Source organism: Quercus lobata, chromosome 2 (assembly GCF_001633185.2).
Source record: "Quercus lobata isolate SW786 chromosome 2, ValleyOak3.0 Primary Assembly, whole genome shotgun sequence".
NCBI lineage: Eukaryota > Viridiplantae > Streptophyta > Magnoliopsida > Fagales > Fagaceae > Quercus > Quercus lobata.
This window is the reverse complement of record NC_044905.1, coordinates 14,057,269-14,084,143: the sequence shown is the minus strand read 5'-3', so window position 1 is coordinate 14,084,143 and position 26,875 is coordinate 14,057,269. Positions and strand designations below refer to the sequence as shown.

General features: G+C 35.4%; 1 protein-coding gene and 3 pseudogenes across 1 annotated transcript; all 4 read left to right on the top strand.

Annotated features, from left to right (window-relative positions):
- The first annotated feature begins 1,503 nt into the window (after window positions 1-1,503).
- LOC115959816 lies at window positions 1,504-12,709 on the top strand (annotated as a pseudogene).
- A 1,714-nt stretch (window positions 12,710-14,423) lies between these two features.
- Window positions 14,424-16,110, top strand: LOC115959809 (annotated as a pseudogene).
- Window positions 16,111-21,383: 5,273 nt separating this feature from the next.
- LOC115957039 (stemmadenine O-acetyltransferase-like) lies at window positions 21,384-23,057 on the top strand. The gene has a single exon (XM_031075284.1). The coding sequence runs from the start codon at window positions 21,489-21,491 to the stop codon at window positions 22,863-22,865; it is 1,377 nt and encodes a 458-aa protein (XP_030931144.1). The 5' UTR covers window positions 21,384-21,488; the 3' UTR covers window positions 22,866-23,057.
- A 1,890-nt stretch (window positions 23,058-24,947) lies between these two features.
- Window positions 24,948-25,886, top strand: LOC115959801 (annotated as a pseudogene).
- The last annotated feature ends 989 nt before the right edge of the window (window positions 25,887-26,875 follow it).

Here is a 26,875-nt window from a genome sequence, read left to right as displayed (position 1 = left end):
TTTAATTAACTTTTACCTTTATTTACAGTATTTTCAGTAATAAATTTTTAATTTCAGCAAAATAAATACTATCCAAACAGACCTATAATGTCATGTTAAAGATATGTTTGGATACCGTTTATTTTACTAAAAACTGAAAATAATAAAAAAAATATTTTCTGAATTACTACACCAAAAACACTGTTCATTTACCTATTTGCACTATTCATGTCCCATGAACAATGCAATAGGCACTAGTTAAAAAAAAAAAAAAAAAAAAAAAAGCTGAAAACGCAAAATGTGGGACGTAGACGCTAAATCCAAACGCCTTCTAAATTCACATTATAATCTCATAATTTGAAAATACCATTTATGTGTAATTTTTTTAAAAAGAAAGTGTAGGGACACGATTTTTAACGACCCAAGAATGGCATTGGGCTCGTATGTAAAGGGCCCTAACAATATGATTTGTAGAGAGTGGGCTTGAAAGGTGAGACCTTGGTCACAGGTGAGCGGTTTAGTCGTGGGTTTTTATGGAAGCTTATGTATGTATGGACTTGGCTTGACTAGCTCAGCCTTCCATTGTTGCGATTTGTAGGATTTAAGTCCTCGGACTACATCCTAGGAGCACAGTATCTTTCCCTTTCACCCTTTTGTAGGATTCTCCCCTCCCTCTGGGGGGGGTCCCCTTCCCCTTCGCTCTCTTCCCTTTTTATACTAGTGTTCACCTCCCTTTTAGCGCCCACGTGTAAGTTCTACTTTCTAGGGTGCAGACCTGTCCTGTCAACCCATATCTAGAGTGGTTGGAGGTGGTTGGAAAAGTTAAATAACATGGTTTGGAGTATGGGCCTGTCAGATGCAGGATTCTGTACTACGATGTTGGCAGCTTTCTCCTTTGTCCTGCCCTTGTACTGAGTTTGTCCTTTTCTTCAGGCATTTTGTGAGGTGTTGAGCATAAGATCGTCCTTGGCCATATCCTTAGGCCTTTCTTGGGCTTTCATTATGCGTCCTCCGCAATAGCTCTCCTCGGCTTAGGCCTTGGGCCCTAATGTAGAGTGGGTCTGGGCCACGAATTCTCTGGCCCCACAATAGCCCCTCAAAATCCTGCTGCCTGACTTTTAGTTGGGGAGGAGGGTTTTGGTGATGTTGGGCCCACATCATGGCTTGCCCAAATTCTGTACTTTATTGACGTTGGTGTTTTTCCATTTGCATGGGAGATGTGCCGAATTAAGAGGCATCCCTTTAGTTTTACTCACGTGATGTCCTTTGGCGTTTCAGTGCTCGAGGCACGCCTTCACGAGGATCTTCAAATCTTATAGTTGCAGATGGTGTTGGAAATTGAGCCAAAACCATCTTGTCCGTAGCATTCCTTGGAAACCTGCATAAATTAAATGCCACCAACTTGCCATAAGTAGGATAGGAGGTTATTCCCCTTACATATAAACCCTTCGGCTCCTTCAAATTCACAATCCTTCAGCCATAATCACAATCTCCATATCCAGTGCTATCCACCCTTAGTGCTATATGTTTGAGGCACGGGTGGGGGTGAAGGAACCACATCCGCCACAGAGGCACCGGATCCTTCCGAGACTCAAGGTGGTGCCGTCCGGACAGGGGAGACACAGACTCAAGGTAATCTTCCGTTTTGACAAGGTGGGGATGGTATCTCTGCCTCTTTCAGTCAAAATCCGAAACAGGTACTGGTCGCATCAGATTCTTGGTGCGTCAGAAGTAAGGTATTCCGCCATCAGCGCCATCTGCTCTATTGCAGGCGTGGCTAACATGGAGGCTCATCAACTTCCTGGGTGGTCACCAGCGTACACCACGCTCCCTGCACCTTTTCTTCAAAGGTGCTAACTCCATGTTAGGCTCTTTTGCTGCTGAGTTATGGGCATGTAAAAGTATTGAGAAATAGTTTCCATAGACAACATTCTGGAACTGCTACATCTCTCTTCTCTGCGTCTCTTCTTCTATTTTTTCTCATTTCCTTGTATCTTTTCTTTTTGCTTATGTAGTTAGTTTTCAGTATGAGCTTATTCGAGTTCTTTCATTGTATGTTGTACTATTTCTTTGTCTTAATAAGAGATGGATCTGTTTCCTTCTAAATACTTTTCTCTTCTGCAGCAATTACTTTGTGAATGGGATACTACATGTGTATTTTCCTTTAATGATACTTAGAGTAGGAAACCTTGAAACAGAAAGATATTAATTTGAACTTATAGACATTATCAAGTATAAAAATGCTAACTCACAGTAGATTAAACTTATGAGACTAACCGAGATAACAGCTGAGTGCTCCGTAATGCATGTGAGGCGACCGTCCGAGAATGATAAACTCGAAATAAACCATCCGAGAGGGTTGCCGAGTAGTGAGGGACTTTGGCCGTGTGCTCAATAACACCTGGTCCTATCGCAATCGCATCAGTTCCCCTGGTATTGAGGATCCGAGGGTAGACTAGGGATTCCATTCAGTCTAGGGACTAACCCAACTACTAATGGATAACTCCTCTCCGGGATAGAGTCTAAGGGTCATGTTCCGTCCAGGTTGTGTCCAAAACTTATATTTTTTCTCTTAAGTAGTTGGTTTCCCCATAAGTTTGAGTCCGAGGATCATACAAGGCCTTGATTCTGTCCAAAACTTGCCTTTTTTCTGTTAAGTAGTTGGTTTCTCCATAGGCTTGAGTCCGAGGACCATACAAGGCCTTAGTTCTGTCCAAAACTTGTATTTTTTCTGCTAAGTAGTTGGTTTTCCCATAAGCTTGAGTCCAAGGACCATACAAGGCCTTGGTTCTGTCCAAAACTTGTATCTTTTCTGCTAAGTAGTTGGTTTTCTTATAAGCTTGAGTCCAAGGACCATACAAGGCCTTGGTTCTGTCCAAAACTTGTATTTTTTCTGCTAAGTAGTTGATTTCCCCATAAGCTTGAATCCGAGGACCATACAAGGCCTTGGTTTTATCTAAAACTTGTATTTTTTCTGCTAAGTAGTTGGTTTCCCCATAGGCTTGAGTTCGAGGACCATACAAGGACTTGATTCTGTCCAAAACTTGTATCTTTTCTGCTAAGTAGTTGGTTTCCCCATAGGCTTGAGTCCGAGGACCATACAAGGCCTTGGTTCTGTTCAAAACTTGTCTTTTTTCTGTTTTCGAAGATTAGCCCCTAGAGCTGCCCGTGCCATTGATACTGCGTGGCGTAGCCCCTAGCGGGAATTTATGTTGGAACAACAACAGCGTGCTGCTGGAAATGAAGGGGCTTTCGCCGGCCCTTGCTTGACAAAGGCTTGACTCCACCACCACCTGTGCCAACGCGCAAGCCTTTCCCACAGACGGTGCCAATTGTAGGGACACGATTTTTAACGACCCAAGAATGGCATTGGGCTCGTATGTAAAGGGCCCTAATAATATGATTTGTAGAGAATGGGCTTGAAAGGCGAGACCTTGGTCACAGGTGAGCGGTTTAGTCGTGGGTTTTTATGGAAGCTTATGTATGTATGGACTTGGCTTGATTACCTCAGCCTTCCATTGTTGCGATTTGTAGGATTTAAGTCCTCAGACTACATCCTAGGAGCACAGTATCCTTCCCTTTCTCCCTTTTGTAGGATTCTCCCCTCCCTCTGGGGGGGGGGGGGGTCCCCTTCCCCTTCGCTCTCTTCCCTTTTTATACTAGTGTTCACCTCCCTTTTAGCGTCCACGTGTAAGTTCTACTTTTTGGGGTGCAGACCTGTCCTGCCAACCCATATCTAGAGTGGTTGGGGGTGGTTGGAAAAGTTAAATAGCATGGTTTGGAGTATGGGCCTGTCAGATGCAGGATTCTGTACTACGATGTTGGCAGCTTTCTCCTTTGTCCTACCCCTGTACTGAGTTTATCTTTTTCTTCAGGCATTTTGTGAGGTGTTGAGCATAAGATCGTCCTCGGCCATATTCTTGGGCTTTCATTATGCGTCCTTGACAATAGCTCTCCTTGACTTAGGCCTTGGGCCCTAATGTAGAGTGGGCCTGGGCCACGAATTCTCTGGGCCCACAATAACCAAACTAGTGGTACTCTTCAACCATTGGTTCATGCCTTATATGGCATGAAGAGGAAGGCTTTCCTTCCAATGTGGGACTCTCCAAAGCCAAAAATGACTACAAGTGCAACACTTGGTCTAGGCAAAAATTGTCCCCACAGAAAGTATAATAGATATTATTAAAAAAAAACTTAGCCAATATTGGCTAGAATTACAAAATTTAGGTGTAGAGAAACACTCTCCATCCATATCATGAAACCGCTAACATATAGTATGTCTAGCAAGGTTATGAGTTACAAAGTTGCCTTGTTTACAGGTATGGGATAAAGTAACTGCATGAAAGGTCTCTGAAAGAGTCTTAACCTCAGCCATCAAACGGTCATACGAGTTTAAAGATTCTTCTTCACTTCTAAGAGCATTGTTCACAATTTCCCAATCACCCTCAAGTATATTAGAGGGAAACTAACAAATCATTGGCAAGTCAAAGAGCACGAACAACCGCTTTACTTTGTTTTTAGGAATTTTTTCAAAGTGGTCATTAAAAAACTTAAATTATATAAAATCTAATAAAAAGATAACTTTAGGAAAAAAAAAAAAAAAACCATGCAAATACATAAAACCTTACAATTTCCTTTTACGAGTTTATTATTTTGAAATTGTTGAATAATTGTCTCATTATCAATGCTATAAGTTACATCTCTTTGAATATACACAGATAAGCAATCATTCATTCACTGATATCCCATTCAATTATGCAATTCATTTTTTATATATTTCATTGTCAAAAATTTTCTTTATACTATTGCAGCGTGACAAGTCAAAACTAACTTCACAAGCAAATAAAACTAATAGATATATGACATGTTCCTGCGTCTCCACTAGCTTTTCAACAAGGTTACTAATTCCTTTAAGCTCTAAAAATGAGTCATTATTATGCATATCAAAAATGTCATTATGAAATTAACTATCGAGTGCCAAGAAATTTGCTTCATAAAAATCAGATGGATATAATTAACTTTATTTGTTAGACATTTTCTATTTGTTTGAAATGACCTAATATATTATTAAAGAGGCCAAAGTTTAATTTTGTTGGACCTAAAATATTTAAGGTGGTCACAATTTTTTTTCAAGGTATACAAATAATAAAAATATTAAAATATTATATATATATTTCCCATGTTAGGGTGGTCAAGACCACCCTACCTTCAATGTGGAGCCACCCTTGCTTTGTTAATGAGTCACGTGAGTTGTTTAAATAATACATATGGATAGTCTTATAAATCATCACATAATGACTTTGGAAATAAAGCTCCAAACATGTTTGAAGACAATTTCTTTTTTCTACTTTTCATTTGTCTTACTCTAGTCTTCCACTTCGCTTCATCTCATCCAACACCATAATCATTTCTCTTCCTTTTACCTTTTTTTTTTTTGGCCTGAGTGGGTATACATGTCAAGTTTGAGACATTGGGTTCCAGTTAGCTTAACTAATAAAGTTTTTAATGATTGAATAAGAGATCTAGAATTCAATTCCCGCTTACACCAAAACTGATTGATGTCTTGGTCTAATGATAAAAAGTTATTATCAAGAGTGGACGTCATACGTTGAAACTCTCTTTCTCTATATAAAGTCTATAATTTGCATCAAACCCACTTTAAAGAGTTGCTTGTCAAACAGGTGCTAAAAGTAAGATATAAAGTCTATAATTTTCATTTTAAAGTGAGAACTAGTTATTATATCTCTACTAGCACAATTATTCGACCACCGCATTTCAAAAAAAAGAAAAATATATATATATATATATATAACAACTGCAGTAATAATTTGTGTTTTTGGCTCGTCAATTTCATTGGCGTAGTGAGAAAACTCTTCATAAAATTGGCTGACCGCACCGTGAGCACCCCCAAAAAGCAACCCAAAATTAAACAAATTATGACTAATTAAATATTTTGATAATTATGGTTGGGGAAAGGAGATTAGAATTATTGAATTTTCATTGGAAACACTAGGAGGTATTTATTGAGTTAGGTCTATTAAAATGAGCCCAATAAACAAGAGAAATCATTATGGGGTTTACAATAGGCATAATGGGTTGAAGCATACTAAAAAATCCATGATTCAAGGGTTCAATCCTCAGCTATACTAAAAATCAATTAGTGTCTTGATTTGATGATAAAGAACTATTATCAGAAGCGGACGTTATAGATTGAAACTCTCTCTTCTAAAAAAAAGAGCTATCAATAATGGGACAAACAACAAAATACACTCAAAAGAAAGAAAGAAAGCAAGAAATACATAGACCACGAAACTAAATGAGGATGGATGAAGAGAAAATTTTATTGCATGACCTTTATAATTATATGTGTCACTAATCACAAAAAAAAAATAAATAATAATAATAATATTGAAGTTGTTCTGGGCAAACATTAAAATTTCACAACATTTATAATGTTTTAAGATCAATCGATCACATTTATTATAGTAAAATTTAAAATATTTTTAATATTTTTCGTCTGAACAAAAATATGTTGGTGATTGGGCTATTAATTTCATTTATGAAGGCCGTTTCAGTTATTTCCTGAATTTCGCCCTCAAAACACCTGAATAAAAGGGCGGTGACGGTGGTGGTCAATGATCGTCTTGTACTTTGTTTGATGATCAAAGAAACTATCAAAATGCTCTTTTGATTTTTGCACCGACTTTAATCCGTCCAGTTTCCTGACTCTGGGCGATAATTATTTCTTTCTTTTTTTAAGCAAAAGTGGGATCGAGTAAGTTGGGCAATAAATAATGTGTAGTCATTACCATAAATGCTCCACCGTGGGTACATAAGTTATATTTTATTGAAAAATCAAGATAGCCTTAAAAAAAAAAATAATAATAATAATAATAAAAATACTCATAGAAATAATTTTTTTTTAGAAATATTTTTTAACCTACGACATAGATAGCTATCATATATAGAAATAATTTGATTCAAAGTTTCCGCTCACCCGAAATAATGTTATTTTGTTTATTTAGATATTTTTCTCAAAAAAAAAAAAAAACATTCATTTGATATAATTTATTTGGCTTAAAAAATGGGTTTGGAAAAAATAAATGACAAAAATTTAAAATATTATACATAGATGATATATTCTAGGGAAAAAAAAATACATAAAGGGCAAATTACAATTTACCCACCTGTTGTTTGACTAAAATTTAAGTTGTCTACCTGTGGTTTAAAATTTAACATTTTATCCACCTGAAGTTAGCTCGGTTAGATTTCTATAACCCACCCTTGTTAAAAAAAAAAAAAATTAAATATGTAATTTTGTTCCACTTTTATGTTTCTCTCCTCCAAAAACACAAAAACATAAAAATACAAAATCAAATAAGATAAAAAAAATTAAAAAAAAAAAAAAAACTATCCATTGGAACACTTGCATCATGAAATTTCAAACCACATGTAGGTAACTTAAATTTTGGTCAAACCTTAGGTGGGTAAAATGTCAAATTTTAAACCACACGTAGGTAATTACTTAAATTTCAATCAAACCACAGGTGGGTAAGTTGTAATTTGCCCAAACATAAAATACAAAATATAGTTTAATACTTTCTTTTTTCAACATTTTTTTTTATATATTATTTGTGAAATTTGATAAATTTAATTTTTTTTAAAAAAAATCAATAAATATTGTTAACTATTATAAATTATTATTATTATATTTATGCATCTTACTAATTGATAATTAATTAAATTTTCCACCGATCGAGCCTCAATGAATCAAAAAACCAAAAATATATATTTTTTTTCAATTAAGTCAAATTTTCAAAACGTTTCCATGTGTATATATTACAAATTACAAAACAAGGGTGCCCAAATCAACACCCTAATAATGTGCTATATATATACTCATACTTGGTTTGCATGGAAAGTGATAGACACGTAGGTCCAATAACTGTGACCACAATTTTTTTTTTTTTTTTTTTTCTCTCTTTCCAGTCCAATTTGTCTGTCTGTCTGATGTGAATGGAGCGAGAAGAGGATTGCAATCATCGGTGCCGCAATCAGTGGCCTACTTGCATGCAAATACACAATGGAGAAAGGTTTTAACCCAGTTGTCTTTGAGGCCCAGAGTGGCATAGGGGGAGTTTGGTCCAAAACCATAGACTCCACCAAGTTCCAAACCCCAAAACATGTTTACCAATTCTCAGATTTTGCATGGCCACATTCAGTGAGAGAGACATTCCCTGATCACAACCAAGTGATGGAGTGCATTAAATCTTATGCTATGCACTTCAACATTCTTCGTAGAATCAAATTCAACTCAAAGGTAATTAATGTTGACTATGTTATGCCCTCCGATGAAGACATTCTTTCTTGGGATTTGTGGGGCAGCACCGGGGGACCCTTCTCGCCAACTGGGAAATGAAATGTCATCGTACAGGAAGGTCGAGAAAATTGTGTGTCAACCAATGTAAGTCAAGAAACATTCAATTTTACAAACTAACGTGTTATCAAAATTTTTTTTTTTTTTAAAGTAAGATTTTGAGGTGACACCAGTCAAATTGATGATCACAGTTGCAAGTTTGTGAGGTAAAATTTATTGTGGCTTTATAATTTTTTTTTTTTTTTTTTATGAAAATTAATTACTAGCATAATCATTAGGTGTACCAAGTGGATTTTGTGATCCTTTGCATCGGAAAGTTTAGTGATTTGCCAAACATCCCGAATTTTCCAATAAACAAGGGACCTGAGGTGTTTGACGGCGAGGTTATACATTCCATGGATTATGCTGGCATGCTGCAATGGACAGCAATCGTGCGGCTGAATTCACCAAAGGAAAGCGGGTCACAGTTGTTGGATTTCAAAAATCAGCAGTGGATGTAGCAGCAGAAATGGCTAAAAGAAATGGTATGAGCTCAAATAGCATGAATATAATCATAATATTAAATAGCATAATTTTTTTTTCCCTTTTTCCGTTCTCTGCTCGGTTCTATTAATATTTTAAGGATCAAGAATATTACAACATCTTTTGTCCCAATATGAACGTTTCACTTTAGGACGTCCACCAACTCGGGTTATGTGTCCTTCTTCCTTTTATAAGAGCATCTCCAATGGTCTATATAAACCCAAAATTCTCTCTATAATAGAGAGTGAAATCCAAAAAAAGCTCTCCAATGAACTCTCTATTCCTAGATTTTTTTTTTTTTTGGCTCATGAACTGTAGCTCATCAAGTCTGATGAGCTAGTGTTCATTCTTCAAATGCTTTTTTCCTATTATAATAATTAGGTGTTGAATAAAACAATGTTGGAAGATATATAGTTGTTAAAAAAAGAATAAATAATGAATAAAGAAATAATATTTAAATGAAATAGAGAATGGAATAGAGAATCTGTTGGAAGTGTATTTGAAAAAGTGAGTAACTAAAAGGTAAAAGTCACAATTTATTCTCCAAATAGTACAAAAATTTGGAGATTCTGTTAGAGATGCTCTAAAGTAACCAAAATAGAAAATGAAAGAGTATTGAGGTCCAAAAAATCACAGCACCTAAGCCCAAAGAAATAAACACAAGGGGCTATAGAAAATGAAAAGAGGTGGTAAGCCCAAAAGGCTTGAAGTCCAAAAAACCATAAAAAAAGACAAGCCCGAGAGCCTATGAGAAAAGAAAGAAGAAGAAAAAAAAAAAGCCCAGATCAGAAGATTGGAGAAGAATTAGCATAAAAAGAAAGCTGAGTCGGGATCTCCAAAGGCTGCCAAAAGCTCGGGATCCTCGTGACGTGTAGCACAACCAAGAGAGGATTAAGACAGCTCAAAGGAAAAGCCAAAAGAACACAAGAAACAGAGGGTAGATACATCCTTCTCAAGTACCAGAGATCCAGTAAGAAAAAAAAGAAAGCCTGGAATGACCTCTCATAGCGCAAGTGGACGGTACCTCGAGGAACCAGAATAAAGGGCTATAAAAGGGGGAGTAGCAGCAAAGAACTTTCGAATCAGCAGAGTGGGATTTCGTCCATTTGAGAAAAAAGATAAAGAGGAAGGACAACCAAAAGCTGAACCATAAGGAATGTGACATTAGTGCACTCTGAAATAGATAGTTAGCCATGGGCTTTCGAGGAAACAGCACCAAAAGGAAGAAAAAAATGAGAAGCAGGGAAAACTCAACCTTCTAGGCAATGGGCACAAAACGAGCTCTAGTACCCCGGGGGCAAAACAAGGGAATCAATAGTTCTCCGAGACCCTAAAATAACACTATAAAAAGGGAGGGAAGGATCATGAAGAAGTCAAGAGAAAATTACAACAGAATCATTGAGAAAGTTCTGTCGAGAAAAACTCAGAAAAATTAGTAAACTATCTCCCGATATCCCAGAAACAGCCACTATAGCACATACTCGGATTCAAAAAGATTCAAACTTTACAAGTCTTAAAGGCTTGAATAGCCATCTAAGTCTGTAATTTTTGAAATTACTTGAAACTTGTATCACGTCTTAGTGAGCACACTGTAATTATAATAAAGAAAATTTAATAAAGTATTTCTTATTAATTTGAGGATCCCTAACCATTACTTGTGTATTTTTTTTATTGCTTTGTATTGCTTTTGCTGTTTTCGATTGTTGTTCAATACAAATATCCTTGTTTGCTAGTTTATGTGTATTGTAAGAAGTATGCCCTGTGCACCACTTGATTCTTAAACAATCCTTTCGCTGCAATGAACCAAATCCCAGTCCACCAAACTATAATTATTTGGCCCAGGATCCTTGGGCCTGTGTGCTAAAAAAAAAGCACTCTCACAAAGAGAAAAATCAAATACAAGATAGTGTAATTGGTAGAGTGAAATACAAAAATATGTTTCCGAAATGAAAACGTAATAGGATTTATAATCATACAAAAATAGTATATCATAATGGGTGTTGTTAACTAGTATTTTACGGTAATTGTTAATAAATATTTAAAGGAAGTTTTGACAAAAAAAATCGTTAAAAAAATTAATTAATTTTTTCTTTTTTATAAAATTTTTCTAAAAAATATCATAAACCAATATTCTTAAGATATCAGTTAACTTTTTTTTCTATTACAATTAAGTGCAATTATCTAGGAGAGTATTGAAGCAACAATTTGTATAAGTTGAAATAATACGCCTTTCTTGATTATCAACCTATTAATTTGTTACTAGGACCAAGGCATCCATGCATATTGCTGTTCAGGAAAGTGCATTGGACGGTTCCTGACTGCATAATCACACTTATCTTTCAAAACTTAAATCGGTTGACAGAATATATAGTCCACAAGCCTGGTGAAGGATTAATTCTTCCTTTGGCTCTTGACTCTTATGCTTTCACCATTGGTAAGTTTCTTGATCTTAATGCTTCTATACCATCATTGAATACAACATTACAAAATCCTATTGATAGAACTGACCCAAAATACTAAGATTTCAGCACTGGATATTTTCAACTTTGGTTGAGAGATATCTCAAATGGCCCTATACATTGAAGAAATACAATATGGTGCCGAGCCATAGCTTCCTCCGACAGATATATTCATGTATGTTCACAGTTTTGCCAGCTAATTTCTATGACAAAGTCAAAGAGGGAAGACTCATTCTGAAGAAATCACATAACTTTAGCTTTTGCAAAAATGGTTTAATTGTGGATGGTGAGGCCACACCTGTAGCAACAGATATAGTTATTTTTGGTACTGGATATAAAAGTGATGCAAAGCTCAAGAACATTTTCGCATCAACTTACTTCCAGAAATGCGTGTTTGGGTCATCAGCTCCCCTGTACAGGTATCTGGTATATCCATTATTCAAAATATAATTCGTCAATGACAACATCTTCATCCGCAACTTTGATATAATCGACTATGAGTGATTATCTACTACTTTTATATAAACTTATCAATTTTAATTACCACTCACAGTCAATTACATCAAAATTATGACACAAAAGTTGCATCCAAAATTTTTCTCTATAAAATAACACACATAGCTTGCTTTTTAAATTCATGAAATTCATAATAACTCAATTCACTCTTGTGTTGAATTTTTGTTATTTTTATTGGATGAAGATGAAATTTTCGTCTAATAAAACTGACGGAATTTAAAATAAAATGGTAAATTATGTCATTTTAAATGTGATTTAGAAAAGTCAACTTTGTAACACATATGGTGTGACCAAAGACCCTAGGTCTCTTTACATTTTAACCCAAAATTCAATATATAGGAGTTTCAAAGGCTACATATATAGTAATTGCAACTTATACTAGACCAAGATACTGCAATACATGCATGAGTAAGCAGTAGTGCTCCGAGAGTATTAGTCTAATAATTTTCCTAGATGCATAATGCATAACCTTTGATAACATTTATGTTTTAAATGCAGGGAATGCATTCATCCACGGATTCCAAATCTAGCAATACTGGGATATGCAGACAGTCCTGCAATCTTGTTTACCACAGAAATGAGAAGCAAATGGCTAGCGCATTTTCTCGCTGGAAAGTTTAAGTTACCATCCATAAGAGAGATGGAAGATGATGTGATAAAGAGGGAAAAATTCATGCGATGTTATGCAAGGCAGAGCTACAAAAGATACTGTGTGAATGTGCTATTGCAAATATACTGCAATGATCAACTTTGCAAAGACATGGGGTGTAATCCAAGGAGGAAAAATTGGTTTCTGGCCAAGTTATTTGCTCCTTATGGTCCTTCGGATTACAAAAACCTAAGTAGGCCTATGTAGCTCAGTTCCAGGTTGAGGATAATCTTTTTGGTTATTTAACTTCTATTCACCATTGTAGGACACGACTTTTTGACTTATGTTACTCATCTCTTACATTGTTCTACAGTTTAATAATAGATACCAAAATTTGGATTAGCATTAACGCACAAGACAAAATGATAGGGAAAAAAAATCCATTTTATTTTATATTGTTTACCAAAATATAAATATGTGCTTTCATAACATTAATACAATGTAAAAATAAATGATTTTTAAAGGACTATATATACAAGATTAATGCATTCTAAAAATGATCATTAACCATAAAAACGTTAAAATTGTTGAGATTTATCGTTACAGAAATTTTGTCAAAATAATAGTTTTGCATTCAAGAAGAAAGTGTCAAATATTTTGTAATATTTCACATCACTTTCAAGTAAAATACACGAAAAAGTTCTTAATAAAATAAAAATTTTATTGATACTTAAAACATTACACTCACTTAGCACCACAAACTACTCTCAAGTAGTTCTCTCTTGCCATTTCACTTATACTTGCATTTGCTTTCTAGAAACAAAACCAACCTATACTACAAAGTCTACACTTCAAAGGAAAAGCATTAAAAACCACCACCTAAAAGTTGAAAAGTTTGAATGCATGATAAAGAAAAGTCAAGTTTTCTCAAAAAAAAAAAAAAAAACTTCTCTTCAATTTGAACTCTTCCATCTCTACGTTGCACATGCTTTCCTCGCACAACTAAGGTAGGGAAATGTTGAGGGATGACTTTAAGCTAATCGTTAATAATTTATTTAATGAAATTTTTTATGAAAATAAAAATTAATGTTTTAATAGTTTTTTTTATTTTTCATAAAAATAGTGTCAAAATTTTTCTAAAATAAATTGTTAACCATTGTTCTAAAAACACTTGTTAGCATGACTCTTTAAAGTATTAGCATAATTTGTTTGAAATAAAGTTCTATTAATAAAGTTTTTACCCTAAATCAAATACACTGAAATGTCTTCCAATATGCATGTGATGTGCTTGCTCTTTTCTTCTAGTTTTTTTCTTGAGCGTTGGCCGTTGGCCTGTTGCTAAGTGATGCGATGTGCTGATGATTTGGACAAACAAGGCGGCCACATCCAGTTTAGCAGATCTTTTAAGAACTTATTGCTGGAGCTTTATAGATGATATTTTAATGGTTTCTGAAACGACTAGAGGAAGCACAACTGTGAGTAGGACTAGGACTGGAGTAGAAGAGAAAGTGTTAGGTCGGCTATATATGTTTTCACTGTTCCTCCTTGTACTCGACTACGAATATTTTAATGTGGAATTCACGTCTAAACAAAAAAATTTAGTGTTCATGCCTGTCGATTCTTATCGTAAAAACCAATGGAACCTTTCTGGATATGGATATAGACATGAATCACACATTTTTCTAAATTGTGAAGACCAAAACTTCAAAATTTAGCACGCTAAAAAAATCAGAGTTTGGAAAAGGACTCCTCGTAATAAGCCAGCTCACGTTGTAGCTGCACTTAGTGAAAATAGATTCGTTTCCTCAAAGGCGTTAATTTTTACGTAGGAGATAACGTAAAAGAATCTTACAATAATTAATGTTTTTCCCTCTTGTTTTTTGTGTCCTTAGTTTGTACCAATCCTTGGCCACCTCACATATAAATCAAGTAGAAGCTCTTGCAGTTTCCTCCAACTTCAAAGAAAGCCAAAACAATGAAAATGGAGGTAGGAATTGTTTCCAAGGAGCAAGTCAAACCATCTTCCCCAACACCCTCTCAACTCAGAACATTCAAGCTTTCCCTTTTAGTTTTAGATCAGCTTATTCCTGCTCCCTATGCTCCAATCATCCTCTTCTTTCCCATAAATGACTGCTCAAACCTTAGCAACTTTCCCAACAGGTTAGAATTGCTAAAGAAATCTTTGTCAGAGACCTTAACTCTATATTATCCACTAGCTGGAAAGATCAAAGATGATCTCTGCATCGATTGCAACGATGAAGGGGCTTCTTTTGTGGACGCCCAAGTTAATGTTTGTCTATCTGAATTTCTTAGCCAACCTGACCTTTTATTACTACATAAGTTCCTTCCTTGTGAACTCATTTTGAAAGAATCAGATGTTGGAACTTACGTGACGAATATTCAAGTAAGTGTCTTCAAGTGTGGTGGCATAGCCATTGGAGTGTGCATTTCACACAAGATCCTTGATGGTGTAGCACTAAGCAGCTTTCTTAAGGCATGGGCTACAATAGCTAGAGGATCTTATGAAGTTCCATATATCCCAATTTTGATGCAACTAATCTCTTCCCCACAAATGATTTATGGCTTAGAGATTCATCAATGGTTATGTGGGGTTCATTGTTTAAAAAGGGAAAGAGTGTGACAAGAAGATTTGTGTTTCATGCCTCGGCAATAGCCACTCTTAAAGGTGCAGGCAACCAGCTCATGTGTGCAACACCCTTCGCGTGTAGAGGTGGTTTCAGCTTTCATATGGAAGCTTGCCCCGGCTGTCCCTAGAGAAAACAATGGTTTCCAAAAGCCTTCCATATTGACCCATTTAGTGAATCTGCGAAGAAGATTAGCACCGCCGTTGCCGGAGTATTCTATTGGAAATCTCCTTTGGATAGCGGCTGCTCGGTGCATGGGCAATGATGAGTTAGTATTGCAAGGCTTGGTGAGTGATAAGGGGTGCAATATCGAAAATTAATGGTGATTTTGTTAAAAAACTGAGAGGTGAATGTATGAGTCTCTCAAAGAAATAGGAGGGCTAGGGTCCATTGAGGAAGCACACTACTTTGGGTTTAGCAGTTGGTATAATACACACAACAAGGTTAGTATTGTTTATTACATACACTATAGTGTACACCTAGTACACTTTTTTTTTTTGCTAAATACACCTAGTACACTTTAGTGTCCATTACCTTCTATTTGGGCTATTTTATTAGGCCACGTGGCTCAATTTGATTAAGTAGCTCGTGCCACATCAATAAAATTTAAGCAAAAATAAAAATATTAGATTTTGGGCCAAGGCAATCTAAAGCCCAAGGAAAACCCAAAACACAAAAACTATACTAATTGGGTTTTTTTTGCCAATAATCTTCACGATTTTCAAATTGGGGCAAGAATCACGAGTTTTAAGTACATTTCATGACGTGGAGAAGATCTGGGCTAATTGAGCCAATTATGTGAAGTGAAGAAGCTTTGCAATTTAGACCAGGCCAAGATTCTGCCTTACATGTATGAGTAAACAGTACTTTGAGTCTTCGAGAGTATAGACCTAATAATTTTCCTACATGCATAATGCATAACATTTGATAATATTAATGTTTTGATTGCAGGGAATGCATTCATCCTTGGATTCCAAATCTAGCAATACTAGGATATGCAGACAGTCCTGCAATCTTGTTTAGCACAATTATTGTAATAATATTCTGTTTCACAAAGGGCACATTTCTTCTCAACAAATGTTTTAAACCTATTGATGATTTAAATATCCATAAACTTTTCCATTTTTAATTATATTGGTGGTCATAAAAATCTAAAGGGTTCACACTTCACAAGCCAAAAATACAAGTTAGCAAAAGGTGGAAGTGGAACCAGATCAAAATTATGGCATGAACATTAAGGCATCGAGCTGGTATACAACGTTACATACGAGACTTTAAGCCCAATAGCGCTGGAGCTCTGACTGAGAGATGAGTACTACAATGAGATGAGAACTCATTAAAACCTGCCCAAGAAACAAGCATTAATTAAGGATACCAGCTGACAGGTTTTCAATTGAGAATAAATATTATAATCTAGACCAATCAAGCAATTTCTAATTCAAGAACAAATCACAAAAATGTAAAAGATAAGAAATCAATTAAAAAAGGAATTAATTTGTTCAACTAATAGATTCGTTTATCAAGATTGTAGTTTCCAATATTATGCAGCCACACCTTACCTACAAAACCAGGTTTTTTAGTTTTTCTTCCTTTATTAATTTGTCTTTATTTACACAAGACATCAATCCAATAGCCTCTAGCATCAAAACTACACTAAGAGCACGTTTGGTACACTGTAATGATTATTACATGAGAATAGGAATAAGTATTATAAGGAATATATTAAGTTGGAATGTAATAAGTATTACTATTCATTAGTTTGGTGATCATTTAGGAATAGAATTCTGAATATGCATCTACAATTTAGTAGAGTATAAAAAGAATGTGTAATTAAATCATTTTTAAGTCAAATTTCCTAAAATACACTTATTTTAGGGTGTTCAAAATAGAGCTAATAATTAACAACAAGGAAAATTTATTTTCTTTCGTTTTGAAAATGTGGCAACTAATGGCTTTTTAGGAAAATTTTTTTAAAGTTATTACATAAGGTGAAGGAATAGATATTCAATACTTTTGATAAGGAATAGTTATTCCTCATTTTGAAGAATAGATATTCATAAGGAATAATTATTGTGCGTACCCAAAATATGGCTATTGGGCTCAACCTCTATTTGGGCTCACAATCTATTTGTATTGTGGACTTTGGGTTTCCTACTATGGGTGATCCTATGCTCGGCAACCTAAGTACACCTATTTCCTCAAACTCCTCTTTACCTCATAGAGTCACTCTCTCTCTTTCTCAGAATGGTTGTTCTTTTCCCTCACTATTCTCTCCAGAATTGCCAACCTCTTCTTCCTCATCCCATCCTCTTATTTATAGCTTAAGATAAGTGGAGACATCATGATTAGTCCTGTTCATTAGTGGGAATGGTGGTCCAATTCCATCATTTCTAAGTAGGTGTTCCATGGGTAGAGGTAGTAATGGCATTGGAACTGATTCCCACCTCCAAAGGATGTTCGGCAATGATTTTCCCCAAGGCAATATCGAGCAGGCGGGATATGTACCCCCAAGCAATCGCATATCCGTCCAAGCTGTATTTGATCCAAAGAGGCCCACATTGGGCCTCAAAGTGTGCTTGGGTCAATACTACAAGTCCATTGGGCATTAGGTTAGGCATTGTGGCATGAGGCTAAGGCCCATGGCCCAACGGGCTTAGGAACCCAGCCCCGTACAAGGGGATAAGGTTATGGGCCGCACCACAGGCCAGGGGCCCAAGGCCCAAAGGGCTTGGGGGTCCAACACCGTACAATTATTCATTGTAATAAAAATATAACCAAACAACTGAATAGTTATGCCATAGGAATATCTATTACATTACAGTGTCTATTACAGTCTACCAAACATGCCCTAAAATTTTGAAAATAATATCATATGCAATGCGAGGCTCAAAAATTTTTCCGGTGCCCCAAATTAAATATCCTTTCATTTGCTTCAAAAAAGGCCGAAGATGATTTGCTGATAAGACCTTTCAGTGTATGACTAGTGGGCTTGTAAAGGAACTAAAACTGCAAAAGAAGAACAAGCTTCACAAACACAAATTGCATGCTCAAAATTTTGTGTTCAAATATTCTTTTTTTGATAATTTGATTGTAAGGTTAGGGGATTTGAATCCTAATATATCCATTAGAAACACTAAGAAATACTAACTAGTTAAGTTATAAGACTCTTAGCATATGTTCAAATATTCAGAAAAATATTTATCTTTGCCATCTACGTGCACAAAACTAGTTCTTTTTTTTTTTATATATAATTTTTGGTTAAGTAAAACTGGTTCAAATATTGTTAGATTGTTGACTACATATCCAAGCTAGTAGTAAATGAAATACAAATATAAACCAACTACTACTAGAGCCCTCATAATCAATCTCCATGAAAGCTAGCATGATGATTGTGGGGGCTCGAGGACCGAAGAAGGGATTGTTGGGTTGTAGTGTTGGTTTTGGGGCATCATACGCCCAAGGAGGGAGTTCACCCAAGGAGGGGAGATGAAGAGACAAAAAGTTTTTAGGAGCTTCAAGTGGGAAGGATTGGTTGAGTAAAGAGAATCATGAGGAGTAGGGGAAGTTTCCAGAGAAAAGTAGCCTGTTGCCTCCGCATTAAATGGTGTGCAATAGTTTTATCAGCTGCATTGATGAAGAAGTGACTTGAATAGTGTAATTCACAGTTAAACAACTCTCTCTACCACCTTCCTCAGATGTTTAAAAGGACAGGTGTCACTAGGAGAAATTTAGTAGGTAAAGATGGGGGGTCAAGATGTGAAGCGGAGGGAGTATATAAGAAAAAGATGGTTTTCAAAGAAAAAAAGAAAAAAGAAGGAGAAGGATCAAAAAATAGAAAATGAACAAAAAGAACATTGAGAGAAGAGAGTGAACAGGGTGTTTTTCTATATAACATTGGCCTCCTCGGTCAGGCTTGGATTGAGACATTTACACCACATATTCTTTAATATTAAGCATTTCTTCCTTATTTTCATCCTCAGGCAAGACCCTCTCTTGTTGTTTGATTCCCTTTCTTACAAATTTATTGATTTAGACTATAATCAAACTGTGCAAACCCACTGTTCTAAGTGGGCTTGAACCGCAAGATTTTTCGGTCCTCACAATGATCTAATAAAATCATCAAGCTTTATAAATATTTAGAAGAGCATATAGACCATATCAATACTTGTTCCTGTTGTTTCAGTTGTAGCTTCGTTAATAACAGTAGGAGTTAAAATTTAGAGTTTGTTAGTTATTTAATAACACAACTTTTCCTGTCAAATATTAAAAAATCCTTCTGGTCCCAATTTCTAGTCCAACCACAAAGCTAAAAACTATGCATGCCATTTTCATGATATTCATTTAAAATAATGGTTTAATTAAGGAATTTACATTTGTAAAACACCCACAATAATCAAGGATGTTAGATTACATGATTAAATTCACAATTTCTTGATAATTTAAACTTTTGGGACAATCAGTAATTTATCAGGGTATTAAAGAGTAGGAGATTTTGGGTGCAAGCCCAATCTCCACCTTATCTCCCATTTAAAAAATTCCTTTGTGTTAAGCTTCCCTTAAACTTTTAGGACAATTAATAATTTATCAAATGACTTAACCATTTATAACATCATAATATCCTGATACATGCTTGTCAATAACTTATAAGCTTCATCTATCAAAAAGCAACTTATCAGCTTCACTTTATGTCATTATCTCCGCACGTATGCAGCAATCAATATCTTGATGTTTGTAAATAAACACATCATGGTATCAACTAATATGTATTACTATTTCTAATTACCACTAAACTGCTAAATAAAATGAAATACTAATGATTTCTTAATTATCTATTCTAGGTGTATAAAATTACCTTTAACACTAGCTCATTTACATGCACCCATTAGCTGACCGCTTGTTCCCCTTGATCATAGGTGGTTAGGGCAACCACCTGAACAAAATTGAAGATTAGAACTATCATTAACAACTGAATGACAATTCAGCATATTGTGAATAATTAACTCATAAAATGATACTTAAGAATAAGTGCCGGCTCTTGTCTTAGGCGAGTTAGGCAACTACTTAAGGCCCCCAAATTTTATCCAACTAGATTATTATTTTTATTTCCCAAAAAAAAAGGTTGGTTATATATGTAAAATGAATAAATTAAACCCCAAATTATAGCCAAAAAATAAGGAAAACAAATGTCTAAGGAAAAAAAAAAAAAAGTAATGCTACAGACAAACTATTTTAAAATATTTTTACAAACTGGTGTTATAGCCAACTCCTTATTAAATAAATTTTTTTTTTTTTTTTACAAAGTTTAGCTATAAAATTTAGGCTACAATCTTACTCAATAAAATAAATATTACTACATATTTTGAAAATCTAACTGTTGAATTGTATGTTTTTTATACTCTTAATACACATATCAAATTTTATGTCAATCAGATATTATTTATGATATGATGTATAAACTTATATTTTATGCATAATTTTAGACTACAAAAATTTACAATTTAAACAATTTATTGATGACATAAATAATGATCTTTAATTTTTTTAGAAATTTTGCATGCATAGAGCATATAAGAAGAAGATATAATCCAATTGTGGATTTATCAAAATTCACATCTACTAAAAAAATATTGAGTAAGATTGTAGTCTAAAGTTACAACTAATTTTGTAATAAAACTGTCTTTTTTTTCTTTCTTTTTTCAGCAATCAGATAGCTAATTCCACCAAGGCACATAGCTAATATATCCTTTGGCTGAAGGAAACAGTCTCACACCCTTCTTCAACGTTTGAGCTGTACCATTACGAAAGAAAATACTTGGGTCTCCAAAAAATGCACGAGAGTCAAGAATTTACCACGTAGAAATGTTATGTCACTTACAGATGCATAACAACTGTAGCCATTCGCTGACTCCCATTTTTTAGTGTTGAACTCGTCAAGGAATTAAACAAAGTGAGGCTCTTATTCTTGTCCAACTTCATAGTGCTGGCCGGAATGCCAACATCAATGCTCTTCGGCTAAACTAATTAGTAAATTAACTTTAATCAAGGAACCTAATATATTTAGGATATCCAAGATTCTAGACACTTGTCTCTAATTATTGTTGCGGACTGCTATAATTGCCTTAGTCATTGTTGACTTCCAAATCTTCAGGATCACTGCCATAGAACTCGTATTTTTCGTCAGATGACCATACATCATATGTAGATATGAATCACAAATTTTTCTAAATTGTGACGACCAAAACTTCATAATTTTGAACGCTAAAAAAAGCAGAACAGTGAACAAAAGGAAAAGGACTCGTCTTCCCCTTTTGTTTTTAGTGCTCATAATTTGTACCAATATATATCCTTGGCCACCTCACATATAAATAGTGTAGAAGTTCTTGAAGTTTCCTCCAAATTCAATGAAAGCCAAAACAATGAAAATGGAGGTAGGAATTGTTTCCAAGGAGCAAGTCAAACCATCTTCCCCAACACCCTCTCACCTTAGAACATTCAAGTTTTCCCTATTAGATCAGCTTATTCTTGCTCCTTATGGTCCAGTCATCCTCTTCTATCCCATAAATAACCGCTCAAACCTTAGCAACATTCCCAAGAGGTTAGAATTGCTAAAGAAATCTTTGTCAGAGATCTTAACTCTATACTATCCACTAGCTGGAAAGATCAAAGATGATCTCTGCATCGATTGCAACGATGAAGGGGCTTATTTTGTGGAAACCCAAGTTAATGTTTGTCTGTCTGAATTTCTTAGCCAACCTGACCTTTTGTTACTACATAAGTTCCTTCCTTGTGAACTCATTTTGAAAGAATCGTATGTTGGAACTTATGTGACTAATATTCAAGCAAGTGTCTTCAAGTGTGGTGGCATAGCCATTGGACTGTGCATTGTACACAAGATCCTTGATGGTATAGCATTCAGCACCTTTCTCAAGGCATGGGCTAAAATGGCTAGAGGATCTTATGAAGCAGTATCTGTATGCCCGAATTCTGATGCAACGAATCTCTTCCCCACAAATGATTTATGGCTTAGAGATTTATCAATGGCTGTGTTCGGTTCATCTTCGAAAAAGGGAAAGAGTGTGACAAGAAGATTTGTGTTTCATGCCTCGGCAATAGCAACGCTTAAGGTGCAAGCAACCAGTTCATGTGTGCAACACCCTAGGCATGTAGAGGTGGTTTCTGCTTTCATATGGAAGCATGCCATGGCTGCCTCTAGAGAAAACAATGGTTTCCAAAAGCCTTCCATATTGACCCATGTAGTGAATCTGCGAAGAAAATTAGAACCGCCTTTGCCGGATTATTCTACTGGAAATCTCCTTTGGATAGCAGGTGCTCAGTGCAGGGGCAATGATGAGTTAGGATTGCAAGGCTTGGTTTGTAAGATAAGGGGTGGAATATCAAAAATTAATGGTGATTTTGTTAAAAAACTGAGAGGTGAAAAAAGGAAGTCTATGATGTATGAGTCTCTTAAAGAAATAGGAGGGCTAGGGTCCAATGAGGAAGTAGACTGCTTTGGGTTTAACAGTTGGTGTAATTTTGGATTCTATGAAGTTGATTTTGGGTGGGGAAAGCCTATATGGATCAGCAGCATTGGTACAAGTGATTCAGTATTCTCTAATCTAATAATTTTGAATGACACACGATTGGGTGACGGGATAGAAGCTTGGATAACCATAGATGAGCAAGACATGGCTAGATTAGAATGCAATCCAGAGCTCCTCACATTTGCTTCTTTGGATCCCAGTCCTCTGATGGTTGGTCACTCTATTGCTAATCTATGAAGACAAGTAGTTTCTACTTATCTCCAAAAGCCTTTTGATTAAATGGTGTTGTTCAATTCTCCTACAAAGGAGAACCTAGGTTCGAATACTCCAATATAATAAGGAAAAAAAGAAGAAGACTTCACTTTATCACTTTGTCAATGTCTCTACATGTATGCAACAATCAATATCTTAATGTTTGTAAATAAACACATCTTGGGTATCAACTAATATGTATTTCTATTTCTAATAACCACTAAACTGCTAATTAAAAATAGATACTAATGATTTCTTAATTATCTATTCTGGGAATACAAAATTTCCTTTAACACATAGTACCTCAAATCTTGTACTCATTTACACACACCCATTTTGTAGCTGACCGCCTGTTCGGTTGTTCCCCTTGATCACAAGGCAACCACCTGAACAAAATTGAAGAATAGAACTCATCATTAACAATTGAATTATAACTCAGCATATTGTGAATAATTGACTCATAAAATAATAATTAAGATAACTGCCGGCTCTTGTCCCAGGTGAGTTACGTTAATTAATTTTTTGCCCATTAATAACAATGTATAACAACTTGTTACATATGATTTGTTGTGAAATTATTGTGAACATAACATTTCTTCAGGCGAGTTAAGCAACCGCCTAAAGCTCCCAAATTTTATCCAATTAGATTAGTTTTTTTATTACCCTCCAACAAAAAAAGTTTACTTATGTAAAATGAATAAATTAAACCCCAAATTATAGCCAAAAATAAGGAAAACAAATATGGGAAAGTAGGCCAAAAAATAAGGGGAAATTAAAAAACGTGATTAGGGAAAAAAATGGGGAAAGGAGGCCAATAAAGTAAGCAGAAAAGATTAAAAAAAAAAAAATGTGACCTAGAAGTTCAAATCTCTCTCCCTCTCCCTTTCTCTCTCAACAAAAGCAAAACAAGCCAAGCCAACAAAACATAAAAATCCCCAAAAAGAAATAAAAGCCTCAAACCTTTTTTTTTTTTTTTTGGTTATTGTTAATACTGTTGGAAATTTTTGCATTTTTTTTTAACCTTCGCCTTAGGCCCAAAATGCATAGAGCCACCCATGATTAAGATGTGCCTAAGTAAATACGGTAGTACACACAAAACAAGGGACATGACACTAGCTCCTTCAAAATATGAAGGCATATTGGCCTGGAAATGACTAAAAACTGAACTAAGTGCTTCCGCATCCCAATAATAACAATGATAGATCTAGAGTAGCATCAGGCTTCATGCTCCAGAAAAGCAAAGCATCATCCATCTTTGATTTGAGGAAGTAGTCAAAGTGGGGCTCGTACTTAAGTCCAACTTCATAGTGCTGGAATACCAACATTAATGCTCTTCCGTAGAACTCGTGCTTGATTGTTAAATTAACTTTAATCAAGGAACCTATTATATTTAGGAAAATATTCATCAAAAAATATATTTAGGAAGATTATCAAAAAACCTACTCTCTCCGTCCCACTTTGTTTATCCTGTTTGAAAAGTCAAATTTTTTAAGGGAACATCATTTATTGTCTTGTCTACCTTTTAAAAATGTATAAGTTTCCCAAACTACCCTTAAATAAATTTATCAAAAAATTGAATTAGTAAATTAATAGGGGTATAATAGGAACATTAGTAAATTGATGACTTTTATTTTAGAAACAGGACAATATTTGGGACATCTCAAAATAGAATAGAGGACAAACAAAGTGGGACGGAGGGAGTAATATATTTATGATATTCTAGAATCCAAATACTTCTCTCTAATTATTGTTGTGGATTGCTATAATTGCTTTAGTTATTGTTGGCTTCCAAATCTTTAGGATCATTATGGCCAAAGAACTCATCTTTTTCGTCAGATGTCCATACATCATATATAGATATGAATCACACATTTTTTTAAATTGTGAAGACTAAAACTACAAAATTTTGCACGCTAAAAAAAATCAGAAAAGTGAAGAGTTGGAAAAGGACTCGTCTTTCCCTCTTGTTTTTAGTGCTCATATATATATATATATCCTTGGCCACCTCACATATAAATCAAGTAGAAGCTCTTGCAGTTTCCTCCAACTTCAAAGAAAACCAAAACAATGAAAATGGAAGTAGGAATCGTTTCCAGGGAGAACGTGAAACCATCTTCCTCAACACCTTCTCACCTCACAACATTTAAGGTTTCTATTTTAGATCAGCTTGTTCTTGCTTCCTATGCTCCAATCATCCTCTATACTTTCCCATAAATGATGGCTCAAACCTTAGCAACATTCCCATTAGGTTAGAAATGCTAAAAAAATCTTTGTAAGAGACCTTAACCCAATATTATCCACTAGCGGGAAAGATCAAAGATGATCTCTGTATCGATTGCAATGATGAAGGGGCTTATTTTGTGTAAGCCCAAGTTAATGTTTGTCTATCTGAATTTCTTAGCCAACCTGACCTTTTGTTACTACGTTAGTTCCTTCCTTGTGAACTCATTTTGAAAGAATCAGCTGGAACTTACGTGATAAATATTCAAGTAAATGTCTTCAAGTGTGGTGGCATAGCCATTGCAGTGTGCATTTCACACAAGATCCTAGATGGTGCAGCACTGAGCGGCTTTCTTAAGGCATGGGCTACAATAGCTAGAGGATCTTATAAAGCAGTATCTATATCCTGTATACCCCAATTTAATTTGAGGCAACTTATCTCTTCCCCGCAAATGATTTATGGCTTAGAGATTCATCAATTGTTAGGTGGGGTTCATTGTTTATAAAGGCCAGGGAAAGAGTGTGGCAAGAAGATTTGTGTTTCATGTCTCTGCAATAGCCACCCTTAAGGTGCAAGCAACCAGCTCATGTGTGCAACACCCTACGCGTGTAGAGGTTGTTTCAGCTTTCATATGGAAACATGCCAAGGTTGCCTATAGAGAAAAAAAATGGTTTCCAAAAGCCTTCCTTATTGACCCATTTAGTGGATCTGCTAGCACCGCCTTGGCCGAAGTATTCTTTTGGAAATCTCCTTTGGATGGCAGCAGCTCAGTGCATGGGCAATGAGAGGCAAGATTAATTGCAAGGCTTGGTGAGTGAGATAAGGGGTGCAATATCAAAAGTTATTGGTGATTTTGTTAAAAAAATAAGAGGTGAAAAAGAGGCTTTTTGTGATGTATGCACTACAAAAAAAGGGGTCTTAAGCTGCGTTTGAAAAACGCAGCTTAAGAACCCAAAAACGCGGCTAAAGGCTTTTAGCCGCGTTTTCTATGGCCGCGTTTATAAACGCGGCCTAAAGTCCGCAGCTCAAAGCCTATAGCCGCGTTTTCTAAACGCGGGTATAGGATTTGGCCTATAGCCGCGTTTTCAAAAAACGCGGCTCCAGGACATCTTCTAGCCGCGTTTGGAACGCGGCTATATCCGTGGACCTATAGCCGCGTTTTTAAAAACGCGGCTATAGGTATCACAGAGAAGCTGAAAACGCCACCTATAGCGGCGTTTTATAGCCATTTTCCAGCAACATTGAATAAGCTATAGCGGCTATATGTTTTTTTTTTTTTTTTCAATTTTTTTTCCCTGCTTTCTGAAGTTCCTGTTATACACACACTTTCCTGCTATACACACAACTCCCTTCTTTCACAACTTATTACATCCCAAGAATCACAAATTCCATAAACATCACAAGGGAATTAACCAACTTCCCATTCGTACATCACAAGTTCCATATACATCAAAAACAAATTCCACAAGTTCCATAAACATCACAAGGGATCTAAACAACTTCCCATTCCTACATCACAAGTTCCATATACATGAAAAATAAAATAAACAAATTCCATAAACATCACAAGGGATCTAAACAATATCTGACCTACAACAACATTTGGTAATGCATAGCCAATAAACCGTCAAATTAGATTCAGAGGTGATCTGAGACCTATTACTGATTTGTAAAGAACAAACATACCGAACTATGCATAGATTTTCGGATAACATATATATATATCACTACATCAAGAATAGCCTATACTTTCAATTTTCTAAATAGTAACACT

What these genes read in the sequence shown, in the direction of transcription:
- LOC115957039 (XM_031075284.1), top strand. Translation starts at nt 21,489, where the DNA reads ATGAAAGCCAAAACAATGAAAATGGAGGTAGGAATTGTTTCCAAGGAG.